This window comes from Perognathus longimembris, chromosome 22 (genome assembly GCF_023159225.1).
Source record: "Perognathus longimembris pacificus isolate PPM17 chromosome 22, ASM2315922v1, whole genome shotgun sequence".
Taxonomy (NCBI): Eukaryota; Metazoa; Chordata; class Mammalia; order Rodentia; family Heteromyidae; genus Perognathus; species Perognathus longimembris.
This window is the reverse complement of record NC_063182.1, coordinates 20,718,252-20,739,235: the sequence shown is the minus strand read 5'-3', so window position 1 is coordinate 20,739,235 and position 20,984 is coordinate 20,718,252. Positions and strand designations below refer to the sequence as shown.

Below are 20,984 nucleotides of genomic sequence, written 5' to 3'. Positions count from 1 at the left end.
TGGGGTCACAACCATTAGTGTTTGCCCATGATAGACACCTAAGAGGTATTCTGCTAAAAAATAACAGTGTGATAGGGAACATTTGTTCAAATTCATTTATGTGGCAAGAATACTTCTTCCAACATTACTTGTTATAACAGAAAGTTGAAGAATTAAGAGCTGTTAGGAAGGCCTGGGTAAATGAATTCTAGTCTATTCAGTAAATTGAATCACGAACTTCATGATATTTGAGCCACCAATGGAATTTCTATACAATAGTATCCCATAAGAATGCAACAGAGCTGAAAAATTCTCCTGCCAGGTAGTTTTGTTGTATCTTGTTTAGATTTAGACATAATAAGATACACAATGACTTTTTTATTATAGTTGTCTAAAGTACTCAGTGCCGTGACACACTGTACAGGTTTGTAGCTTGGCAGCCGTGGGCTCTACATAGCTTTGGCATGTAGAGGCTACACCATTGGGTTTGTGGAAGTACTCATTTTGCTGGTATAAGGATGCTGTTGCCCAACAACACATCTATCAGAATGTGTTTCCATCATAAGTGATGCAAGAAGATATATCGGAAAATACATACTTTACCTTAACTAAGACTGACAAAGAAGAGCACTGAAAATCTAGATAATCAAATGTAGATAAAGTTGTAAAAGGTAGCAAATAAAAATAAATGAAATCTAGTTAAATTGAATTTCCTATTATCCAATAAAATCAAGCATGCATACATCATAAAATTGTGTTTGATAATACAGCAAAAAGTTGTTTATTTAAAATTCGATAGAATATCTTACCTAATAAAATAAATTCATACTAATTCATAATGAATAAGTATTGTTTATCAGTAATAAATTAAGAATCATTCATAGATACCTCATGAAGTTAATACATACTCTTAAGGGCAGAGCACCACAGTAACCCTAGCTACTCAGGAGGCTGAGATTCTGCGGACCATAGTTCAGTGCTAACCTGAGCAGAGAAATCTGAGAGACTCCATCACCAAACTCTAGCAGCAAAATGATAGACTGGAGAAATAGTCCAAGTGGTATGACACTATCTGCAAACAAGTTGAGCAACTATGAGGCCCTGAGTTCAGACCCTGGTACCAGAAAATAAAAGTACAGATTAGGAGTTCTTAAACAGACCTTTTCTCTGTAAGACTTATATTTTCCTAGGCCAGGCATGATATGACCAAACTTATTATTAAAGTTGTCAGATGCTTTAGTAACAATCTTGGTCCTTAAAACTCTGCTGGATTTAATATTTGAATTTTCAGTTTTGTCAGGTTTAGTTTCATGATTATTGAAGCTTGCTAGGCATGAATCAGAAGGCATTTTGTGTTCTGGAACACTTAAAGGGACACAGAATGATGTCTTCTATGACAGTTGACAGCCCATCCTCACTTCCTAATGTCTCCTCCATTTATACAACCTATCTTGACAGCTTTTTTTTATTTCTTCCCCATGGCTGATTCAGGTCCTCTACTTGTTTATGAGCCAGTTTGGATAATTTTGTGATTCTTTAGTTGCTATAAGTAAAATGGCCTTTTAGAGCCAGAATATCTCTTTTTATCATATATTTTTAATACGTTGTCTTTTATAACTCAATTCTTTTTGTGTGTCTTTTATTTTATCATACTAAAACTTGACTTCATGTTTCACTGACTACGTGCTTGGAATCATCTGGCTATCTTCAGCTGGATCAGTTTGCATTATGGTTATCATTATATGTCATTAAGGTTTTTTTGTTTGTTTGTTTTTTATTTTTGCCAGTCCTGGGCCTTGGGACTCAGGGCCTGAGCACTGTCCCTGGCTTCCTTTTGCTCAAGCCTAGCACTCTACCACTTGGGCCACAGCACCACTTCTGGCCTTTTCTGTTTATATGGTGCCGAGGAACTGAACCCAGGGCTTTGTGTATGCTAGGAAAGCACTCTATTGCTAAGCCATATTCCCAGGCCCCTGCTTATTGTTTTATGGATAGTGTTTTATAACTTTGCCTGTGATGGCCTCAAACTGTGATTCTCCTGCCTCCTTTTTCTGAGTAGCTGGATTACAGGTGTGAGCCACTGCACTCATCATGTGTTACTGTTTTTTGACAAGCAAGTTAGAGATGTTATAAGTTAATACAGGGAGCTAGGAGCACCTCCTTAGCCTGGCCAGTCAAAAGTGGTTCCACATTACAAGTTAGGCTCTTTCTGCCTCTGTTTCCTTATCTGGAAACAAAACAAAAATACCAAAAATCTTCTTGTGAAGATTAGAGAAATTTAACATAAAGTTCTGAGAGCTACAAAGTCCTCATGCTAATGATCTGTTTTAGAAATGGCTTTTTTATTTTATGTTTGCCATATTTCATTTTTTTCTTATTCTCCTTGAGTATGAATAAAAGTAGTTTGAGTACTTCTCAAGAGTTCTTGGGTATAATCTTTAATTCTTAAAAGCCTGCACATGTTGCACATAGAGTATGAATACATATGTGTATATATGTATACATACAGGTATATATACATGCATATATATGGCAACAAATAAACCAAAATTTACTCTATTGTCAAATGTTTCTGAAAAATAAGTACCATAAACCAGTAGAGCAACATGTGTATGTACATATATATTCATGTTACACATATATACATATGTATTACATACACACACACACATATATATATATATAATTTTAAGAGAGACATCAGACAGGAAATATTGGCAGCAGAGAAATTAAAATTTTAATTTTAATGTTAATCATTGTAGCTAAATTAAAGTGATCCATTGAATCATTTGGAATTTTATCTAATGACTACATAGGAAATACTTTAGTGACTGTGACCTTTCCCTGTAAAAGATTATGTATGCATTTAAAATGCAAAAGACTATATTCAGTTTGGATACCAATTTCTCCAAAATTCATCATGCATCCATCTTTATTTTGTTCATGTTAATAACTTACTAGACATGCAATATCATACATATTAATTTAAGATTACTTATGAACACATATTTTCCTCCTTGCATCTTTTTTTCCAGATAGCTGTTGAAGGGAAAAACCACGCTTTCAGTACTGAAATCCGAACTCTTTTCTATGACATTCTTTGTGCTCTTGTTAATCCAAAGCGCAAAGACACTCGAGGATTCAGCCACTTTGTTGATGTGACTGAGAGTTTTGCCTTTTCTCTGCTGACGGATGTTACCTGTGGCTCTCTTGCGGAAAAGTAAGTATTTTCCATTACACTAGCATTAGCTTCCATGCCTTACTGTGCTGTGTATGCACAAGTCCCTGTGAGTGGACTTGAGATAGAGATGATGTAACTGAGAAGTACATGGTTAGTGCATGGTACCTATTGGCAAATTTGGCTAACTTTTGGAAGGAAACCTAGCAGCTCCCTTAAAAAAATCAACTCATTATTTCCCACCATATTTTAAAGACAAGGCTCTGATGTCTGTTGATATTTATTGAGTGAGCAGAGGATACATTCTCAAGGGAAGAAAGAAAGACAGACCCAGTGTTAGGGAGAGTTCTGATGTGCTGGACTTGTGCTTTCCCCTGGAATTGTGCTTATCCTTTTATCGGAAATAGCTCTCTGACATTGAGTTTCAGGCTACTTGTTTTATGACGGGAGTTCCTTGGCAGGAAGCTAGTACAAGGAGAATGAAAATATAAAACATGGCCCATGTTCATTAGTAACCATATGATTAATTGTATAGTTTTAGGTTAATATTGTTCAGTATAATGATACATTAATTACCTCATAACAGACTTGTAGTCCAAAGACTTAAAAACCTTTCATTTCTATTTGACAACACAAAAATGACTTATAAATAGGACAAGCTGGAAATTCCTCCATATTTTCACAGAATAAGTCAATCCAGAAACAAAAGCATTACAAAAGGAAATTAAGTATAAAAGAATAATGATATAAATGGTATTAACTTTACTTCTGATGCAATCCTGAATTGATGTTGTATAGATCAAATTTTTACAAAGCTTAACCTAATCCTTGCTAAAAGCTGTCCATAAATTATTTTATCTTTGTGAGAGATAATTTTAAATATCTATTCAAAGTTAGAGTTAGGGTTGTTGTTATTTCTATTTACAGTGCTAAAGCTGAGCTAGTGAAATGACCCAGACCTTGATTGGTTTACATTGTACGTGGCTGATTTTCAGGCCTATTTTACTCCATAGCCCCTGCTGGTTTTCATACCCCATGTAGTCAAGAAGAGTCTATAGATGTAGCATGATAACAAGGTCTCTCCTAGTTCTCCAGGGGTCTAGAATGCCTAGACTTTCATCCTAGATCAATGCCTGGGTGTATGACAAGGTTAATATACAGAAGCAACATCCTCTTCTCTTTTAACCCTATCAGGTGAATCCTGAAGATTGAGAGTCCTTCCTTACTTCCTTCCTCTCTCCCTTCCTTCCTTCTTTCCTTCATTCCTTCTTTCCTCCTTCCCCCTCCCTCCCTCCCTTCCTCCTTCCCTCTTTCTTCTTCATTGTACTGGAGCTTAGAATGAGGGCCTCACACTTGGTAGGCAACCACTCTAGTTCTCATACTTCTAGCCCTGACATTTTCTTCACAGGGGGGAAGAATTATCAATAAAATTCTACAAGAGCATCTCTGTGCAAGAGGCTCTTTACCAGTTCTTTTGCTCTTCTTAAATGTCCCACCTGAACCAGATTGGTTCCTTCTATAACTGTTTCTAACACTGTCTTCCAATATCTCTGACATAGATCATTTATTTGCTTCAAGGAAGTTTAAGCACTGAGACCACAGATTAATAATCTTTCTGATAATTCTGAACAATTATCCTGTATGTAATAACACTATTCTATTATCAATTTCTTTATATTTAACATTATTCTCAGCATGTTCCTGAAACACACACACACACACACACAAACACACATACACACACACACATGTCTTAGCTTATGCTGTGTTGGGATTCTCTTAAGAAGACTGATACTGACTAATTTGTCATTGCATATGAGGTTTTCTTTCCTGTATATCTCAAAGAAAATTAAGTGTATTGAGTGGAAGCACATGGCAGAAAACATACTTAGCCATTCTTTACACAGTGTTCCAGGACCCGGAATACATTAAACAGCAAAACAGAAAAGACCACCCTTGAATACATTAAACAGCAAAACAGAAAAGACCACCCTTGTTGTGCATCAGAAACTCATTTAAGCATCCATAAAGCACTTAGAGGCACTATATGACCCTCAGCATTCCCAACCAAGTAGGGATAAACATGAGACCCCCATCTGAGCAAAAGGTGCTGGAGGCTTGGTTCAAGTGGGAGAGTGCTTGCCCAGCAAGAGGCCAGGATTAAGATATTAGTGCCACCAAAAATAAAACAAATACTTTCTCCTCCATTTTCTAGCTTAGAAGGTTTTGTCCATGTATATATAGTTTCGATGCATGACCCAGTAATGCGTACTCTCCTACTCTGTATTTATTTTGACCTGTATAATTAACATTGGATATATCAATGTTATACTAATATTCTAATATTCTGTGAACAACTTGAGGCACAGATTTGATTTATCTTTCTAGCTGCTCATTTTTTTCAAAGATGTTGAAAATGGGCTGGGAATATGGCTTAGTGGTGGAGTGCTTGCCTTGCATGCATGAAGCCCTGGGTTCAATTCCTCAGCACCACATAAAAAGAAAAAGGTAGAAGTGGTTCTGTGACTCAAGTGGTAGAGTGGTAGCCTTGAGCAAAATGAAGCCAGGGACAGTGCTCAGGCCCTGAGTTCAAGCCCCAGGACTGCCCCCCCCCAAAAAAAAGATGTTGATAACATGAACAGGTTGCAACAGGGGGGACTAATTACAATGCAAATTCCAGGAACCACCAGTGCCCCCCCCACTTGGATAAGGATTTAGAGTTAATAATTCTGGAGTGCAAACTAGAAATCTACTTTAAAACAAGTCCTCATGATTTGAACACTCATTGAGCCTTGAAAGTGATTTCACAGAGCATAATGTCTTACTTTCCCTAGGAGAGCTTCCAAAACAGGATTTCTAAATGGATAAAGACCACAGGTCTTTCTTAGCAGTCAAATAATTACATTTTTCAGGGCTTATTTGTGTTAAGCATGAGGTACCTGTAGATGAAACTGTGTGCGAAATCTATAAGGTTTGCAAAGTTCTTAAGTAAAACAGTGAGCTTCTGTTTAATGGACCACCCTTTCCTCTGCTTGCTTCTCGAATGCTGATGTGACTAACACAGAAAAGCCCATTTTCTTGTCACAAATTGTATCTTGATATCTGTGAAACAGCTTCCAAAAACTCATGTTTAAGGTTACAAAGCAGATCAAACAAAAAATTATACTAGTTACTTGAACAAGAGCTGAAGACGATTGCTTGCAGTTGTTCTGGATTATTGGTATCTTTTTTTATACAGGAAGAAGTGTCCTAGTATGAAGATATGAAAATATGTAAATGCACCTCACTTGAACAGACTTCATCTTTCTTTTACAGAAGCAAAACCATCCTTGACAGTTGCCCATATTTGTCAATACTGGCTCTTCACTGGTATCCTCAGAAAATTAATGGGCATAAGTTTGAAGGAAAGGAAGGTGATTACATTCGACTTCCGGAAAGGTTATTAGATGTGGAAGATAAAGATATAATAGCCAGGAAACACACATGTAAATTCATCCAGTTTACAGAATATAGCAGCCAGCAGTGGTTTGTAGCGGGAAACAATCTTCCTACTCTGAAAAATAAGGTAAACTCTCATTGAAAAAACTTCCATGAAACGACTGTTATGTCACTGTTGTAATTACTTTCAACATGCCATGTGAAACCATAGCTTCTATTGTTGATGATCCTCTTGTATCTCCTTCCTGTGGTTGTACCTGCACTATCACTGTATCTTATCTGGGTACACTGGATACTGTATATACTGGTATTAGAACTAGGGAAGTGGAAGGGAATATCAAAATCGAGAGACAAAGGATAAAAAGAGAAATGACCCAAAAGTAATACTTGCAAAACCATTTGGTGTAAACCAACTGAAAAACTCATGGGTGGAGAGGGAAAAGGGGAGGGGAGATGGGGAATGAGGGAGGAGGTAACAAACAGTACAAGAAACGTACCCAAGGCCTAATGTATGAAACGGTAACCTCTCTGTACATCACTTTGACAATAAATAAGAAAAAAAAAAAAAACTTCCATGATTGGGATCTAATTTTCCTGGGATCTAATTTTCCTTTTTTAGCAGGCACACTCAAGATACATTAATTCAGTCAGATTTTTAGCAAGTGCTGCACAGGGTGAAATAGCATGAAAAATGGTGAAATCATGTGAGAAATGTTCCATGATAAGCCATTTGTAGAATGCTTGATTTCAAAAATAGTTGGAAATGTTTCCTTCATGTTTTATTGAATAAAATATTTATATGGATGAAGTGAAAAGAATAACTTCCCTAATACAACATCTTATCATATACTTCACTGTTGAAGTAGTCTGACAGGTAGAGCTGGAGTATTGCCAGCTTAAGACAAGTATGAAGCAAAGGTCAAATGTGCACAATGGGAAACCAAACAGAAGACCTGAATTTATAACTGAACTAGCCATCAACACTAGAAGGGAACAAGTGACTTCAATTATTAGAAAAATGAAGTCCAGTTTAGAGCAGGAAAGACTGTCAGAACACACATTGGAAAATGCCATTAATGTTTTTGTTCTTTTGGGCATTGTAGGTGCTCTCTGTGAATGTGAAAGGTCAGAGTTCACAACTCCTGTCTAACAACAATGAGATTCGCTACAGGATTTATGCTGCTGAGCAGAAACTCATTCCTGAGACCGCTCTCTGCCTCCTCTGGAATCAGGCTACAGCAAGGTATCTACTAAAAACGTTTAAGGTTGAAATTTGATCTTTCCTCATTCCAGAATCCTTGCACTGAGTGTCAATGGTACTGAGTGTCAGGTACTACTTAAAACTGGAGAAAAGGCTCTTCCATCAATGAGATAAACAGCATAAGAAATAGTCTCCTGTTGTTGTTCAGATGAGAAAAGTAACCTAGCCATGTAAATATGTGTATAACAACATACAATTCTTTTTATTATTACCGTTTTCACAGGCTGTAGCATGAAATCAACTCAAGAAAGTTCACTTTTTGAATTTCTTAGTCAATTTGTTGAACAGGAATAGAAATTCCTTTTGTACTGCTGACATCTGGCTTGGTGATTCAGGAGGTGGTGCTTTATGTTTAGAGGAATCCGCAGGACTTAGAATTCATGTCCACAAGAGCCTGGAGATTAAACTGCTATGGAGGCTTGGAGGGAAGAAAATTACTCTTTCTTTGAGTCTTGTTGGCCTGCAGACTCAAGTTTCTGAGCCATTACTGTTGCACTGAGCTCTGGTGATGCTGCAGTGCCTGGTAGTACTGACTGAGAGGGGTGAAGGCCCAGTTATTAGATTCTGTTTATTATTAAGGTTAAGTTATATGAAAAAATTAAGAAAAAACAAATTTAGTAACCTAATTAGGAAACTGCCCTCTAAAACATGATTAGTCTTTTTCTCTGTGAAAACAAACAAACAAAAAAAAGAACTATTGGAAATGAAACTCCCTATGCCGATAATGGTATAATAACTCTCTAATGGTGGGTGGCCATGGCTGCTTGTCAGCTAAATGTTTATGAGAGTAGTGAACAGAGAACCACAATGTGTTCTGTTAATGAAGCAATCCTGTTCATGAGATAAGTTGTAGCAAATACATTTTCAAATTATAACATTTTCAGTTTCTAATGGGTTCTTCAAGATCTAGCTTCATTGTAAATCAGAGAACACCAACACATAAATAAATGTTCTGTAATACTTAATACGTAAGTACCAATACAAAAATTTCAAGCTAAAATCTACAGTTTGGGTCAGGAAGTTGTCCTTAGGAGAGCAATGGAATCAAGTTTCACCAAAAGGGATGTGGATCAAGCAATAATCCCTGAGAAATACTAAGTGAGCCAAACTTTATAGAAGGAAACACTTGGGAGGCCTGGGCAATTGCAAGACATGAATGGTTCTAAAGTATAGAGAAGGTGAGAAAGGAAGCAGAGGAAAGTGTAAGAGTAAACTATGTGGTCTGGTATACGAAAGTTTCTACAAGGTGAGGAAGATGGACACAGTGCCCTTTGTGTCTGTGTCAGTCTGTTAGGGTTTGGGGTGATAGAGTAGAGTGAGTTGGCTAGCTCGTAGCTGGGGACGGTACAGCTCTGCTGAGAAGGCTGGCTTCTTTTGTACTGTGAGTGCTCTGGCTTGGGTAGGTGTCGCTCCCTAAGGTGTCTTTGTGGAATCTGTTGGGTCATGTCCTGGACAAAATGTTCCTTCAAGCATTCGTTCTTGAAATGTGGCCTGCATAAGTCTTGAGTAAGGTACACTTAAGGTTATAAAGTTATTGTTATGATTGAAGAAATCTCAACATATTAAGGATGAGTGAAAGAGGAGGGTGACTCTTATGTTTTTCTCCAGCTGGTTGTCTGACAGTCAGCTTTGCAAAGTGGTGGAAGATGCTTCAGACCATGTGGAATGTGCCTGTTCCCACATGTCCCTGTACGCTGTCTACTCCCGCACTGACAACCTGCCTTCGTACAACGAAGCCTTTTTCTCCTCTGGATTTATATGCATCTCAGGTCAGTGGCAGCATTTTGACTCAATAATTTAAAAATGTTTATAGTAATAAAGTATTTCCCAGAGTCATTTCCAATGTGCCTGATATAAACATACCCAAGTTCACCACTTTCTTGTCATCTTATCCATGAATCCATACAATGGGTATTGGAGGGTCACTTCTGTGTTTAAGATACAGTGAAGAACAAGATGGAGAATTCTCTCACAAGGAGAATGCAGTAAAGTGTGGAATAGAGGCTAGGTAATAGGAAAAGTGGCAGTCTACAGTGGTATGTTTTATTCAGTTCTACAGTTTGAATATCAGGATTTTGTGAGGCAATGCATACAAAGAATTGTATATTTTCAATGAAAACAACCTGCCCTATGGATTGATTCGAATTTTACACATGAAGAGGTATAGATATGCCAACTTGTATATCAAAACTAAATCATGTTCTTATTCCATATTTAGGCCTCATTTCTAATAGTAGAAGGACATTTAGTGATACTAATGTCTGGGTAACTATTTTCCCTAATAATTCTAAATGATAGCATTATTTCACTTCTGGTGTTTATACTTTGGAAGTCTGAGAAATCTTTACACTGTATTTTTGTCTTCTCCCCTCTACCTAGCCCATGCTTCAATATATTCTTTATGGTTCCTTGCTTCTGTGAACAATGTGCTTTTCATACAGAGAACTGGGTATGAATAGGGTAATGAGTATAAACACTAATCCACACTGCCTTAGTTCAAATCTGGGCATTACTGCTAGCTAGTTCTAAAATGTGGAGTAAAGGATTTAGTTTCTGTGTAGCTTAATGTATATAATTTTACATCATATCTACACAACAATAGGTTAACTATCTACTTAGGCATTTATCATTTTCTTCTTTATGTTTTATCAGTAAAAGTAATTCTCATTTAATGTGTATCTTTTTAAATTTATTGTATAAACAACCTACTTAATAGTCTTTATTAGGAAATCTTTCTTGAGATAAAAATCAAATGACTACTGTTCTTTATTCTGGTTATTAAAATCCTCGTTTATAGAGTTGACATCATTTTTAAAGTTAAATATTTTCATTAATTTTTCTTTATTCCAAATTCAACTTAGTTTCAGCATTAAAGTTAATAAGTTCTTGTTCTGCAAAGTATCAGTCATAAAGGATAACATTCCTTACTTACATTCTTTTGGGTCCAAGTAGTTCCAAAATCAGATAAACACATCATATTTTGCCAAAATGATAGTATATAAAGAGAGTAAATAAATTTCATAGAATGATGAAATCAAAGCAAAATGTACATTGAAATTAAAATCAGGATGTCACTACATGTTTCACAGACACAAATTTTAATACTTCTTTGTCTCACAAAATGTTTTGCCTGTTCTAAACATTGAATATTAAAGTAAATAATCCTTTTCCTTTTGCTAGTCTTCAAGCTTGAACGTAGGGCCTGGCTTTTGTCCCTTAGGTTTTTTACTCAAGGTTAGTGCTTTACCACTTGAGTCATACCTCTATTTCTGACTTTTTAGTAGTTAATTTCAGATAAGAGTCTCAAGGACTTTTCCTATCTGGGTTGCCTTTGAATAGCAGTCCTTGGATCTCAGTTTCCTGAATAGCTCAGATTATAGGCATGAGCCACATGTGCCCAGCTAAAGCAAAAAATCTTAAAACCTAAACTGGGTTGTCATTCTAATTTTCCTAGGAGAATAATTGATATATCTATATTTTCTGTAATTAATGCAGAAAGTCTAAGATTTCTCCAGACAGAGGCCCAAGGCTGAGGAGTCTTCATCTTAGAAAGAAGTAACTGTCCACCTATTTACTCAGTGCCAGAGAGTTAAACTAAGGTCTTTTTTTTTTTTAGGTGAAAAAGATAGAAACAGAAGTTAAGTGAAATAATGATGTGTGTTCCAACAGTGGAGTACTAGGGAACTTTCCACAAAGAAAATGTAGTAGAAATGTCATTTACAATAACATTAAATGTTATTGTAATAATTTTGTAGTTACTGAGGAAATTCAACATGATTTGAGGTACATATTACTATTTGGATGATAATGTCAAAAAAACATCTTGTTCTTTTCCATAGCTTGCTTGATATTGTTTTGTAAAATGCAGACTCTTGGATTGTATTTGTCCTGACAGTGAATCTTAACACAATGTCTTAGAGTCTAGTAATTCTAAAGAGAGCCTGTACCATTGCATAGTCCCATTCTGTTTTAACATCAATCATTCTGATGCACTTGTAGGTGACTCTTCTGTCTTTGGAGGAATTGTAATCTTAAAGCTGGTCTAATCCTCACATAGTTTTCCTTCTTTTTTATTTTCTTAGATGGAAGAAACCAGTCACCTGCCAGTCAAACCAAAGCTTTCCCTTTTAATTAGCTAGTGGTTTTATTTACTTTGTGCGGATTACTAACTGTACAAATGCCCACATGCTGTCAGGTTTACAGTAAAAAATGTTTATAAATAGCTGGATGTAAGACAGATAGGTTAAGAAAGTAACACAATCCAAACTCCTTGAAGCCAGACTCTTCTCACATTTCTGCTGTTTCCCGCATAGCTCCTGCATAGCTGCAGCAGCCTAAGAGCTCACTAACAATGTTGAGGGGCACCAAGGGAGAAGTGCTTACTTGAACAGCAAAAACTTTCCTGAAAAACCACCCTACATCTGTTTGACCAGAATTGTGTTATATGCTATTTCATAAGCCAAGGTATCTTTCTGGAAGAAGACTTGAGACACTCATACAGAAACAAACACTGGGAAAGCAATAGGTGTGTATCACTTTGCATATAACCTACCACTGTACATGTCATTCATTAGGTTTAATAGCTATTTGTAGTTGGTAAATAATGTGCTGCAATGTGGATCATAGGTGATGTACTTTTGATCATGCATCTAGTTCATCCTTTTATGTGCCAGGCCATGATGTCATATCATAATATCACATCAAATATCATTATGTCCCATCTAAGAACTATCATATGATAGTTCTCCTGTCCCTCGGGACAGGTTGATGTGGCACAGATGTTTGTGTGATGGTGAAAATGTTTTGCACTGTCCAGTATGGTACTACTAGCCACTGGTAGTTCACGAGCCATGGGATTATAATTGACACATCTCAAAAAATGAATTTTAAAGTTTATTTTATTTTAATTCATGAGAATTTAAACGTAAACACCTACAAGTGACCCATGGCTGTTGTGTTGTGAACAATGCAGACTTATTGCCAGACTATCTGAAGGCTGGTGGTGGCCTTCGCAATGCATTCTTCTAGAATCTGTCCTCTGAACTCTTGCTTCCTCTTTCCAAGGTGCTTCACCCTGGCTTCTGTTCTTACTTCACATCTTTTTGGAGATAAACTATTTTATTTTCCTTCCCTGGCTTATTTGTAGCAGTATCCAAAAGGCAGAGATATGGGAACCAATAGAAATGATCAATGCAAAGTTAAAAATCTTACAAATGATACTTAATATTAAGTGGGAAAATAGAAAAAAAATTAAGAAGCAAATATCTGATTTGATCATAAGTAGTGACAATTTGGTTTTGTTTGGACTTATCTACAAGGCAAGTATAGATACACAGAAAGATTGATTGATAGGTACCAGATTCACTAGCCAGAAATATTCATAAATATATCTATATATTTTAATTTGTGGGAAAATACACTAATGCTTGTCTTATGAAGAATGTTGCTAAGAACCTTAAGCACAGACTATAATCTAAACTAAAATTGAATACTTAAAGGTTAAAAAATAAATACTTCAATATCCTTCTCTACTGAATAACAAACAGATAACCATGACACATTATAGTTAAACTAATAAAAATATAATCCATTTTTCTGTCTCTGGCTTTGAATCCTGGGCTACCACCAGGTGTCATAGTAGCACTTTGATTGGAGTAACACATGCTCAATTTAATATTTCTGAGCTGGTTAAAGTTACTTGCACTGAATTTATATCATGCAAGAGGACTGTAATGGAGACTGAGAAAGGGGGAAAGGCTATAAATAAATAAGCGCTTATAAAATAGAAAGAATAATAGAAATGCGTTTTCCTCTCTGCCAACATATACTTTTGTTTCACATTATTATCACATTCCATGATTGGCCTCAAAATAAAGCACATATTTGTTATCATGTGACTTATGATTATAAACTTGTAAGGTTCTACTTTTGTCAGTATCACACAGACACACACATACACACACACACACACACACACACACACACACACCATGAATTTCAGCTTGTTGTGACTATCCCATGGAACTCAATGTATATTAGTGAGTTTCACACAACAGCTTCAGTAGTATAATGATTACCTAAGTTACAGAGCTAGGCTAGAATTACTGTATAAAGACACACCTGTCCCAGTACAAATGATACCATTTCTGGAACAAGATAAATTGCTCCTACCTTTTTGAGCAAATTTCCAAATTAGCAGCCTTGAATAATGCAAAGCTTGAATAATGCAAAGCTTTGCTTCCTAGGGATCCTAGTCTACTTTATTAAAATACAAAAATCAAACAAATCTTTTCCTCAAAGGGTTTTGAGAAACATTTCTAAAATTTCTGAAAATGATTCCTAATACCCTATGTGGGCACTGTGCAGATGTGCAGTCAATTTATGTTTATGTGTGTTATTTGCCCACTGCCTGTTTTATATTTCCTGAAAAGATGATAGAAGAAAACACAATGCAAAGTGAGCACAGTGTCTCCTGTTTATCAAGGAATCACAGACACACACATAGCATGAAGCAAAGTCAATGACAATGTAGTGTACCTATGCCAGTTGATCAATGCTTTAGTAATTCTTAGGTAAAACAGTCCTATTGAAGATGAAAATGGGTAAGCACTTGAATGAGAAGGGAAAGGGGCTCTCATACGCAACACATTTAAGTTTTAAGTGACATAAATAGTCTTACAAAGTAGTCTAACTTTAAAATCTAGTATTAGAAGAAATTTAGGTGATAGTCCATTTTCTTAAAGTAGTATAAACAGGTAAATTCCAGTAGATTTAAGGATAACTACAAAAAATAAAGATAGTTACAATAATTTTCTTTATGACACTTAGAAATTAAAATCCTCCAGTTAAATTTATTGTGCAGGGAGAAAGAAAAACATTTGTTTTTGTTTGGGGCATGCTGTACCCTAAGGTTGACTAACACTTCATAATTGGAACTGTTGTAGCTATGTAATGCTTTCTGGTAGGTTCTCTTTGAAAAAGTGCGTTAGGTACCACCAAATCTCAATCTTGGTAATATCTTTCACAATTTTATCCCTGGAAAAGCTTATTCCTTTCTAATTATATTGACTACCTCAAGCCATTGTTTGTGGAAATTATATTATAAAGGCACGGTAGATTCTTTTTCCTAAAATAGAAAAAAAAATGGATAACTATAAACTAAGAAAATCAAGTGCACGGGGCTGGGGATATGGCCTAGTGGCAAGAGTGCTTGCCTCTAATACATGAAGCCCTGGGTTCGATTCCCCAGCACCACATATACAGAAAACGTCCAGAAGTGGCGCTGTGGCTCAAGTGGCAGAGTGCTAGCCTTGAGCAAAAAAAAAAAACAAGAAGCCAGGGACAGTGCTCAGGCCCTGAGTCCAAGCCCCAGGACTGGCAAAAAAAAAAAAAAAAAAAAGAAAGAAAATCAAGTGCTTACTAGTAGTGTTCATCTGCTTATTTGGTGATTTGTTTTCAGTAATGAAGTAAAGGCAGGTATTTGAAAAATTAAAGCTATTCTTTGGGTGTGATTGAGAGGTGTGCAGATTGTGTGAGTCATATGAAATTGAGTGGACAGCAATGAGATGGTAATCTTTTCCAGGGCCTCTGTGGTGTATGCGCAGCCAAGGCAGGCCTTGGTGCTTGTGTGTCCCAACAACTTTCTCTGCACACTACTTGTCTCTATGGATTATGAAACCACACATGGACTCTTTTGTTTCTTCAGGTCTTTGCTTGGCTGTTCTTTCCCACGTCTTCTGTGCCAAGTGCTCCATGTTTGCAGCTAAGCTTCTGACTCACATGATGGCGGCCAGCTTAGGTACACAGGTAAGAGAACTCTGGAATTTCTACTAGCCATGAGATGTTCATGCTTCCTCTTCTATAATACTTGACCTCAATGTACAGGTAAAGTGCACTTCAACAGAGTTGAGAGAGGCTTGTTTAGTTTTGCAATGAGGAGAGTGAGTCTAGGAGCATAAGGGAATATGAACAGATCTAAAACGCATATTTTGTGAACTCCTTTCTATGGAGAAATACTTGAAGGATTACTGCTTACAAAAAAAAATAACTTCTCAGTGCTAATGATGTTACATGTAGTTGAATAAAATATGCTGTTAGAAGTTCTTTATGGGGTAGGCATTAAGATTATGTATACCAGGGCTGGGGATAATCTCAGTGCTATACCATGGTGGTGCTCTGGGTTCAATCTCTACAACCAGAAAAAGTAAAAGAACAAAAATAGATACACTCACTGAAACATCTGAGTACATGCATATACACTTTGGGAGGAATTCTCTTTCGGGATATTGTTCAGTTGTTTATGGTAGAAGAAATAGTTTGAAAAATCCTGTCAGTCAGTATGATAGGAGATTATGTACTCTTTGGGAACTATTCTGAATATAGCAGATAAGAACTTGATTTATTTTTTATAAAGTTTTGGAAAGTGTTCATAGAAGAGTGATGTGTGTGCTAGGATCGAATTGAGGAACCATTCATACAGTTCCCTGAGGTAGGGAAAGAAGAGCACAGATATTGTGTAGGCAAAGGGGGAAAAAGCATAATCATTTCCATTATAAAACTGAAATTATAGGTTCTGTAAGGATGTGTTAAATGGTTTTTGTCATGTTCTTTTTGAAAGAACACTTAGCTGTTATTTTTTAAAAATTAAAATCTTTTTTCTCCATGGAGATCTCTTCTGGAGGTCAGACAATGCTTTGTCCCTTTAGTTGGCATTGGTTACCTGCATACATTCACTCTGAGTAGCTGCATTGTCCTGTAACTTACCTGAACATACTGTCTTTTAAAATGCTAACATGTACTGCATTGATCTTTCCAGAGAACTTTTAACAATGACATGAGTGGAGGGGATAAAATGGAAAATGATCCTGAACATTGGCATTTGGTTGACTTTTTATTTTTGAACCAAGGATGAAAATGAACTGTAAATGTCTTAAGTTTATTTTTTCAGAAAACAATTCAGGACTAGATTCCAAGAGTTGCAGATTGTGATTTGAAAGTACCTATGAACTGAGATATGGATAGTAACAGTTGTTGCCAGAAAGGGATTTGCATTGAATTTGAAAGGACTATTTATGTTACTTCCCTATCCTGTCTTAGTCGTCTGATCTTGCTTTCACTTCTTATATGTAAGATCTTAAGGACCAGCCTTCCATAATTAGGGTTTACTTGACTATATTCTCCACCCATTTTGGTAATTGTTTGGAAGCAGTATTTGTATAAGACTTTATTACAGCACTGTAGAATTACAGACAGTTCTTCAGCACCCTAGCAGACACATTTGCTCTTGTCTAGGGATGTGAAAGAGTTAGAATTTATATGTTGAAGCATTTGTTCTAGTTTACATTGTATTTAACATTGATTTTGCACAAAAGGATTAGTTAAATGCACAAAATTTGCAGCATAGTTTTAGAATAAACAAAGAAGTGTGGCATGGAAAAAACATATAATATATACTTTGTGACATGAAATAGGAAATATTTTTATAGCTTAGTGAATGAAATTAGAAAGTACTGGTTTGGTCCACCTTATCTACTTGGAATTTTAAAAAAACATCCTCTTTGTTAAAAAGAACAAGCACCTTGGGGCTGGGGATATAGCCTAGTGGCAAGAGTGCCTGCCTCTGATACACGAGGCCCTAGGTTCGATTCCCTAGCACCACATATACAGAAAACGGCCAGAAGTGGCGCTGTGGCTCAAGTGGCAGAGTGCTAGCCTTGAGCGGGAAGAAGCCAGGGACAGTGCTCAGGCCCTGAGTCCAAGGCCCAGGACTGGCCAAAAAAAAAAAAAAAAAAAAAAAAGAACAAGCATCTTGAAATCTATAAGCTAAGGTTTTAAGACATTCTTAGACTCTCTAAAATTAGAAATAAAGCTGAATATAGGAATGCAGGCTCCCCACTCCTGTTTTTAAGCATTTATAGCTACAGTAACCATATGTTTGCTGATGGGAATTATTACAGATCTGATCTTGATCTCTTATCTGGGATCCTCTGTCAATGTTATATTGACATCAGTAGAGATTAAATGTTCTCAAGAGCACTCTTCAAAAATACAGGTTCTTGGCTGGGAGTGTGGCTTAGCAGTAGAGTGCTTCCCTAATATACATGAAGCCCTGGGTTAGATTCCTCAATATCACATATATAGAAAAGGCCAGAAATGGCACTGTGCCTCAAGTGGTAGACTAGCCTTGAGCAAAATGAAGCCAGGGACAGTGCTCAGGCCCTGAGATCAAGCTCCAGGCCTGGCAAAGAAACCCCCAAAATGCAGGTTCCATTGGTATTTTTTTAAAAACTGATTTTATTGTTATTATTAAGGTATTATATGGACGAGTTACCATTTCATAAGTCAGGCAATGAATGTATTTCTTTTTTCTTTTTTAGACAATGTTACAGTTTGCTTTTCCCAAGTTTCTCCCCTTACCACCCTGGCCCACAAGTTAAATAGGTCATTTTCCACATACATACATAGTCAACTGATAGTTCTTGCATCTTTATTGCTGATCTATGATTAAGCTCAATGACTTTTGAGGGGAAGGAAAGAATGGAAACATGATAATCCATGACTTTCTTTTGAAACAATGTGGTATAATAGGTCTGAATCAGGTAGTCAGGAAAATGTGTTTATGTCTGGCTCTACTTGCAGAGATATAAAGACTAGTATATCCAGAAGTAAGCATAAAATATATTGCATTTATATCCAGAACTAGATGAAAATAGAAAAGGACCTTAAGATAGTTCTTGCTTTAAAATTCAAATAATGCTTCCATCTGGATGGTATTTTTCATTGTAGCAATTTTGAGTACCATTGACTATAAAACACCAGCAGGTGGCAGTAGAATATCTTTCTCCAACTGGTCAGTACCTAGCAGTGATGAGGGACAGTAGAAAAAAGAAAAAAACTTAAAAGTCATTTTCATGGTTGGCTCTTTGACCTAGAAGGTGTTTAAAGAACAGTATGCATACACAGTGGATTCCTGCCTTTGTGTTCAGAACTGAATTGAACACATTGATAACATGAGAATGCTTGTGCGTAATTGGCTTCATGTTATCTTGCTACTATCATTTGGTTCTATTTCTGTTTAGTGCATGAAACTATTTCAATCATATTCTATGATAAGCACAAAGTAATATTTAGTAAATATTGATTATTGATGTAGAAAAATTCTTTATTAAAACTTTAGAGACAAGGTTCATATTTCTAGGAGTTTATAAAAAAACTGAATTTTTCTTCAATGCCAAGTCACATTTTTCTCATTTATCTAGAAGATACTAAATAGTAAGAAATGGTGGGCCATTTGCTTCACACATGATGAGATAAACCTGACATCAAGTGATATTTCTGAGAAAAAATATCTAATTATATCTTTGGGGTTTTTATCTTAGAATCACATTGCCAACTCTTTTGATAAGGCTGGTAAATACCTGGGCCAAAGGACAAGTTTGCAGTTCAGGGTTCTTAGCTCTGGGAGATCTATCAGGAAAAGTAATTCTCTAAATCTAAAAAAAGAAGTTTCCTCATAGAAAACACAATGATGAGATAGAAGTGTATTTACTCTAATTAATAATACATAACAAGGGGGAAATATTTCGTTTTTATCTCCTTTTTTTCTGTATGTTGTTTGGGTTAAACAAATTTTTCTGAAACCAAATAACAAATGGGTACAGGAAAGCAAATGTAAACATAACTTCATTTACCAGTAAGCCTATATACTGTCTGAACTCAAACATCTATGGACATATTTAAATATTTGAAATAGTTCAGTTGTTTTGGCAGTGCATGCAAGAGTTTAAGCTGCATAAGCTTTCTCTTCCAGAAGAGAATTAATTGCCTTACAATTATGAGGGATGTTATCTGGAATTTAGCAGAAGTTGGGTATCAGTATCATTTTTTCTTCTTTTCTCATTCTCTAACATTTTGAATGCCTCTTTGAAAAGTTTTCTTTCTTAGGTAGGATCCATATTCCCCCATACTCATGAAAAGGTTCTCCTTAACCTAGGGTTTGTGTTATTCGAGCCTGGCCTATCTAGTATCCTTGAGATTCTTTGACAATCACTGGTCTGATTGAACCAAAACAGATGGGAGATGAGCCCCCAAACCCAGCTTCTTCTGGATACAGAAGGGCTTCTTTCTTTTTTTCCACTGCCTCCGAGTAGCTTATACTGTTTTGTTGAGATTATGAATTCAAGAATGCCATTGTGTAATTAGAGCCTAAAAACCTATTTGATTAGCGCATTTTAATAGTTGAAGCAGAGTAAGATGAGAGATTGTAAATAAACCAGAACAGAGTTTTCCTTAGCGAGAAGTTTTGATGGCTCACGTATTAACAGATTACCCTTTGCTATTTCTGATTTTGCTACTGAAGACAAAAAAGATTTTACAAAGTTCAATGCTGGGATCAAAAGATTGAGACTAAGCAGCAGTTGTCATTATTATGTCACTAGGTCACTAGTGATTTGTTAGTATAGATGTAGATGGACCAAGAAAATGCTTTGAAAACCTTAATAATGGAGGCCTCCTGTGGAAGTTCAGGTGCTGGATCCATAAGTCTAGGTGGGTTTCCAGATCCTGTTTGCTAAGAGTTTAGATTAACTGTATTGTAATTTACAAATACTTCTCTTGATTATTGTCTTTTCATTATTATTACTAAACACAAACTCTCAGACCTATTTTCCTTATTATAAAATCATTCTTTAAGAAAACTTATCATTAACTTTTATCTATTTAAAATACGGAAACACAACAAAGGTCTTTTTATCTTTAAAACTACATACTAGTGCTTATCTTTCCATCTTTTCCCCCTTCAAACTGATACACACATTTATACATGTTTAGATTACAGAGTGAAAATTCCATATATATATACCATGTATAAAGAACAAGGAAATTAGCATTTCCACCTCCCCAAACACTAATTATCTCCATGTGTTGAGTCCCTTCATACTTTTTATAATTTCTTTGAGATTCATGACAAAATATTGTTGACTGTAGCTACTCTCTGTTGCTATGGAACATTAGAACTAATCCTTCTCATTTAGTTATATTTTGATACCTCATATTTGAGTTCTCTTTGTCTCTCTTCCTGCTTCCTGTCCAACCTCTTCTAGTAATTATTTTGTGTTTACAACATCTGTT

The 20,984-nt window shown here is 36.1% G+C and overlaps 1 protein-coding gene across 1 annotated transcript in view; it reads left to right on the top strand.

Moving 5' to 3' along the window:
- Adgrv1 (adhesion G protein-coupled receptor V1) overlaps positions 1 to 20,984 on the top strand; it is a 496,777-nt gene that overhangs the window by 201,558 nt on the left and 274,235 nt on the right. Inside the window, exons 78-82 of the mRNA XM_048331390.1 lie at positions 3,015 to 3,199; positions 6,473 to 6,722; positions 7,699 to 7,838; positions 9,465 to 9,625; positions 15,562 to 15,662. Coding sequence (XP_048187347.1) covers positions 3,015 to 3,199; positions 6,473 to 6,722; positions 7,699 to 7,838; positions 9,465 to 9,625; positions 15,562 to 15,662 — 837 coding nt within the window. The remainder of the gene's footprint in view (positions 1 to 3,014; positions 3,200 to 6,472; positions 6,723 to 7,698; positions 7,839 to 9,464; positions 9,626 to 15,561; positions 15,663 to 20,984) is intronic.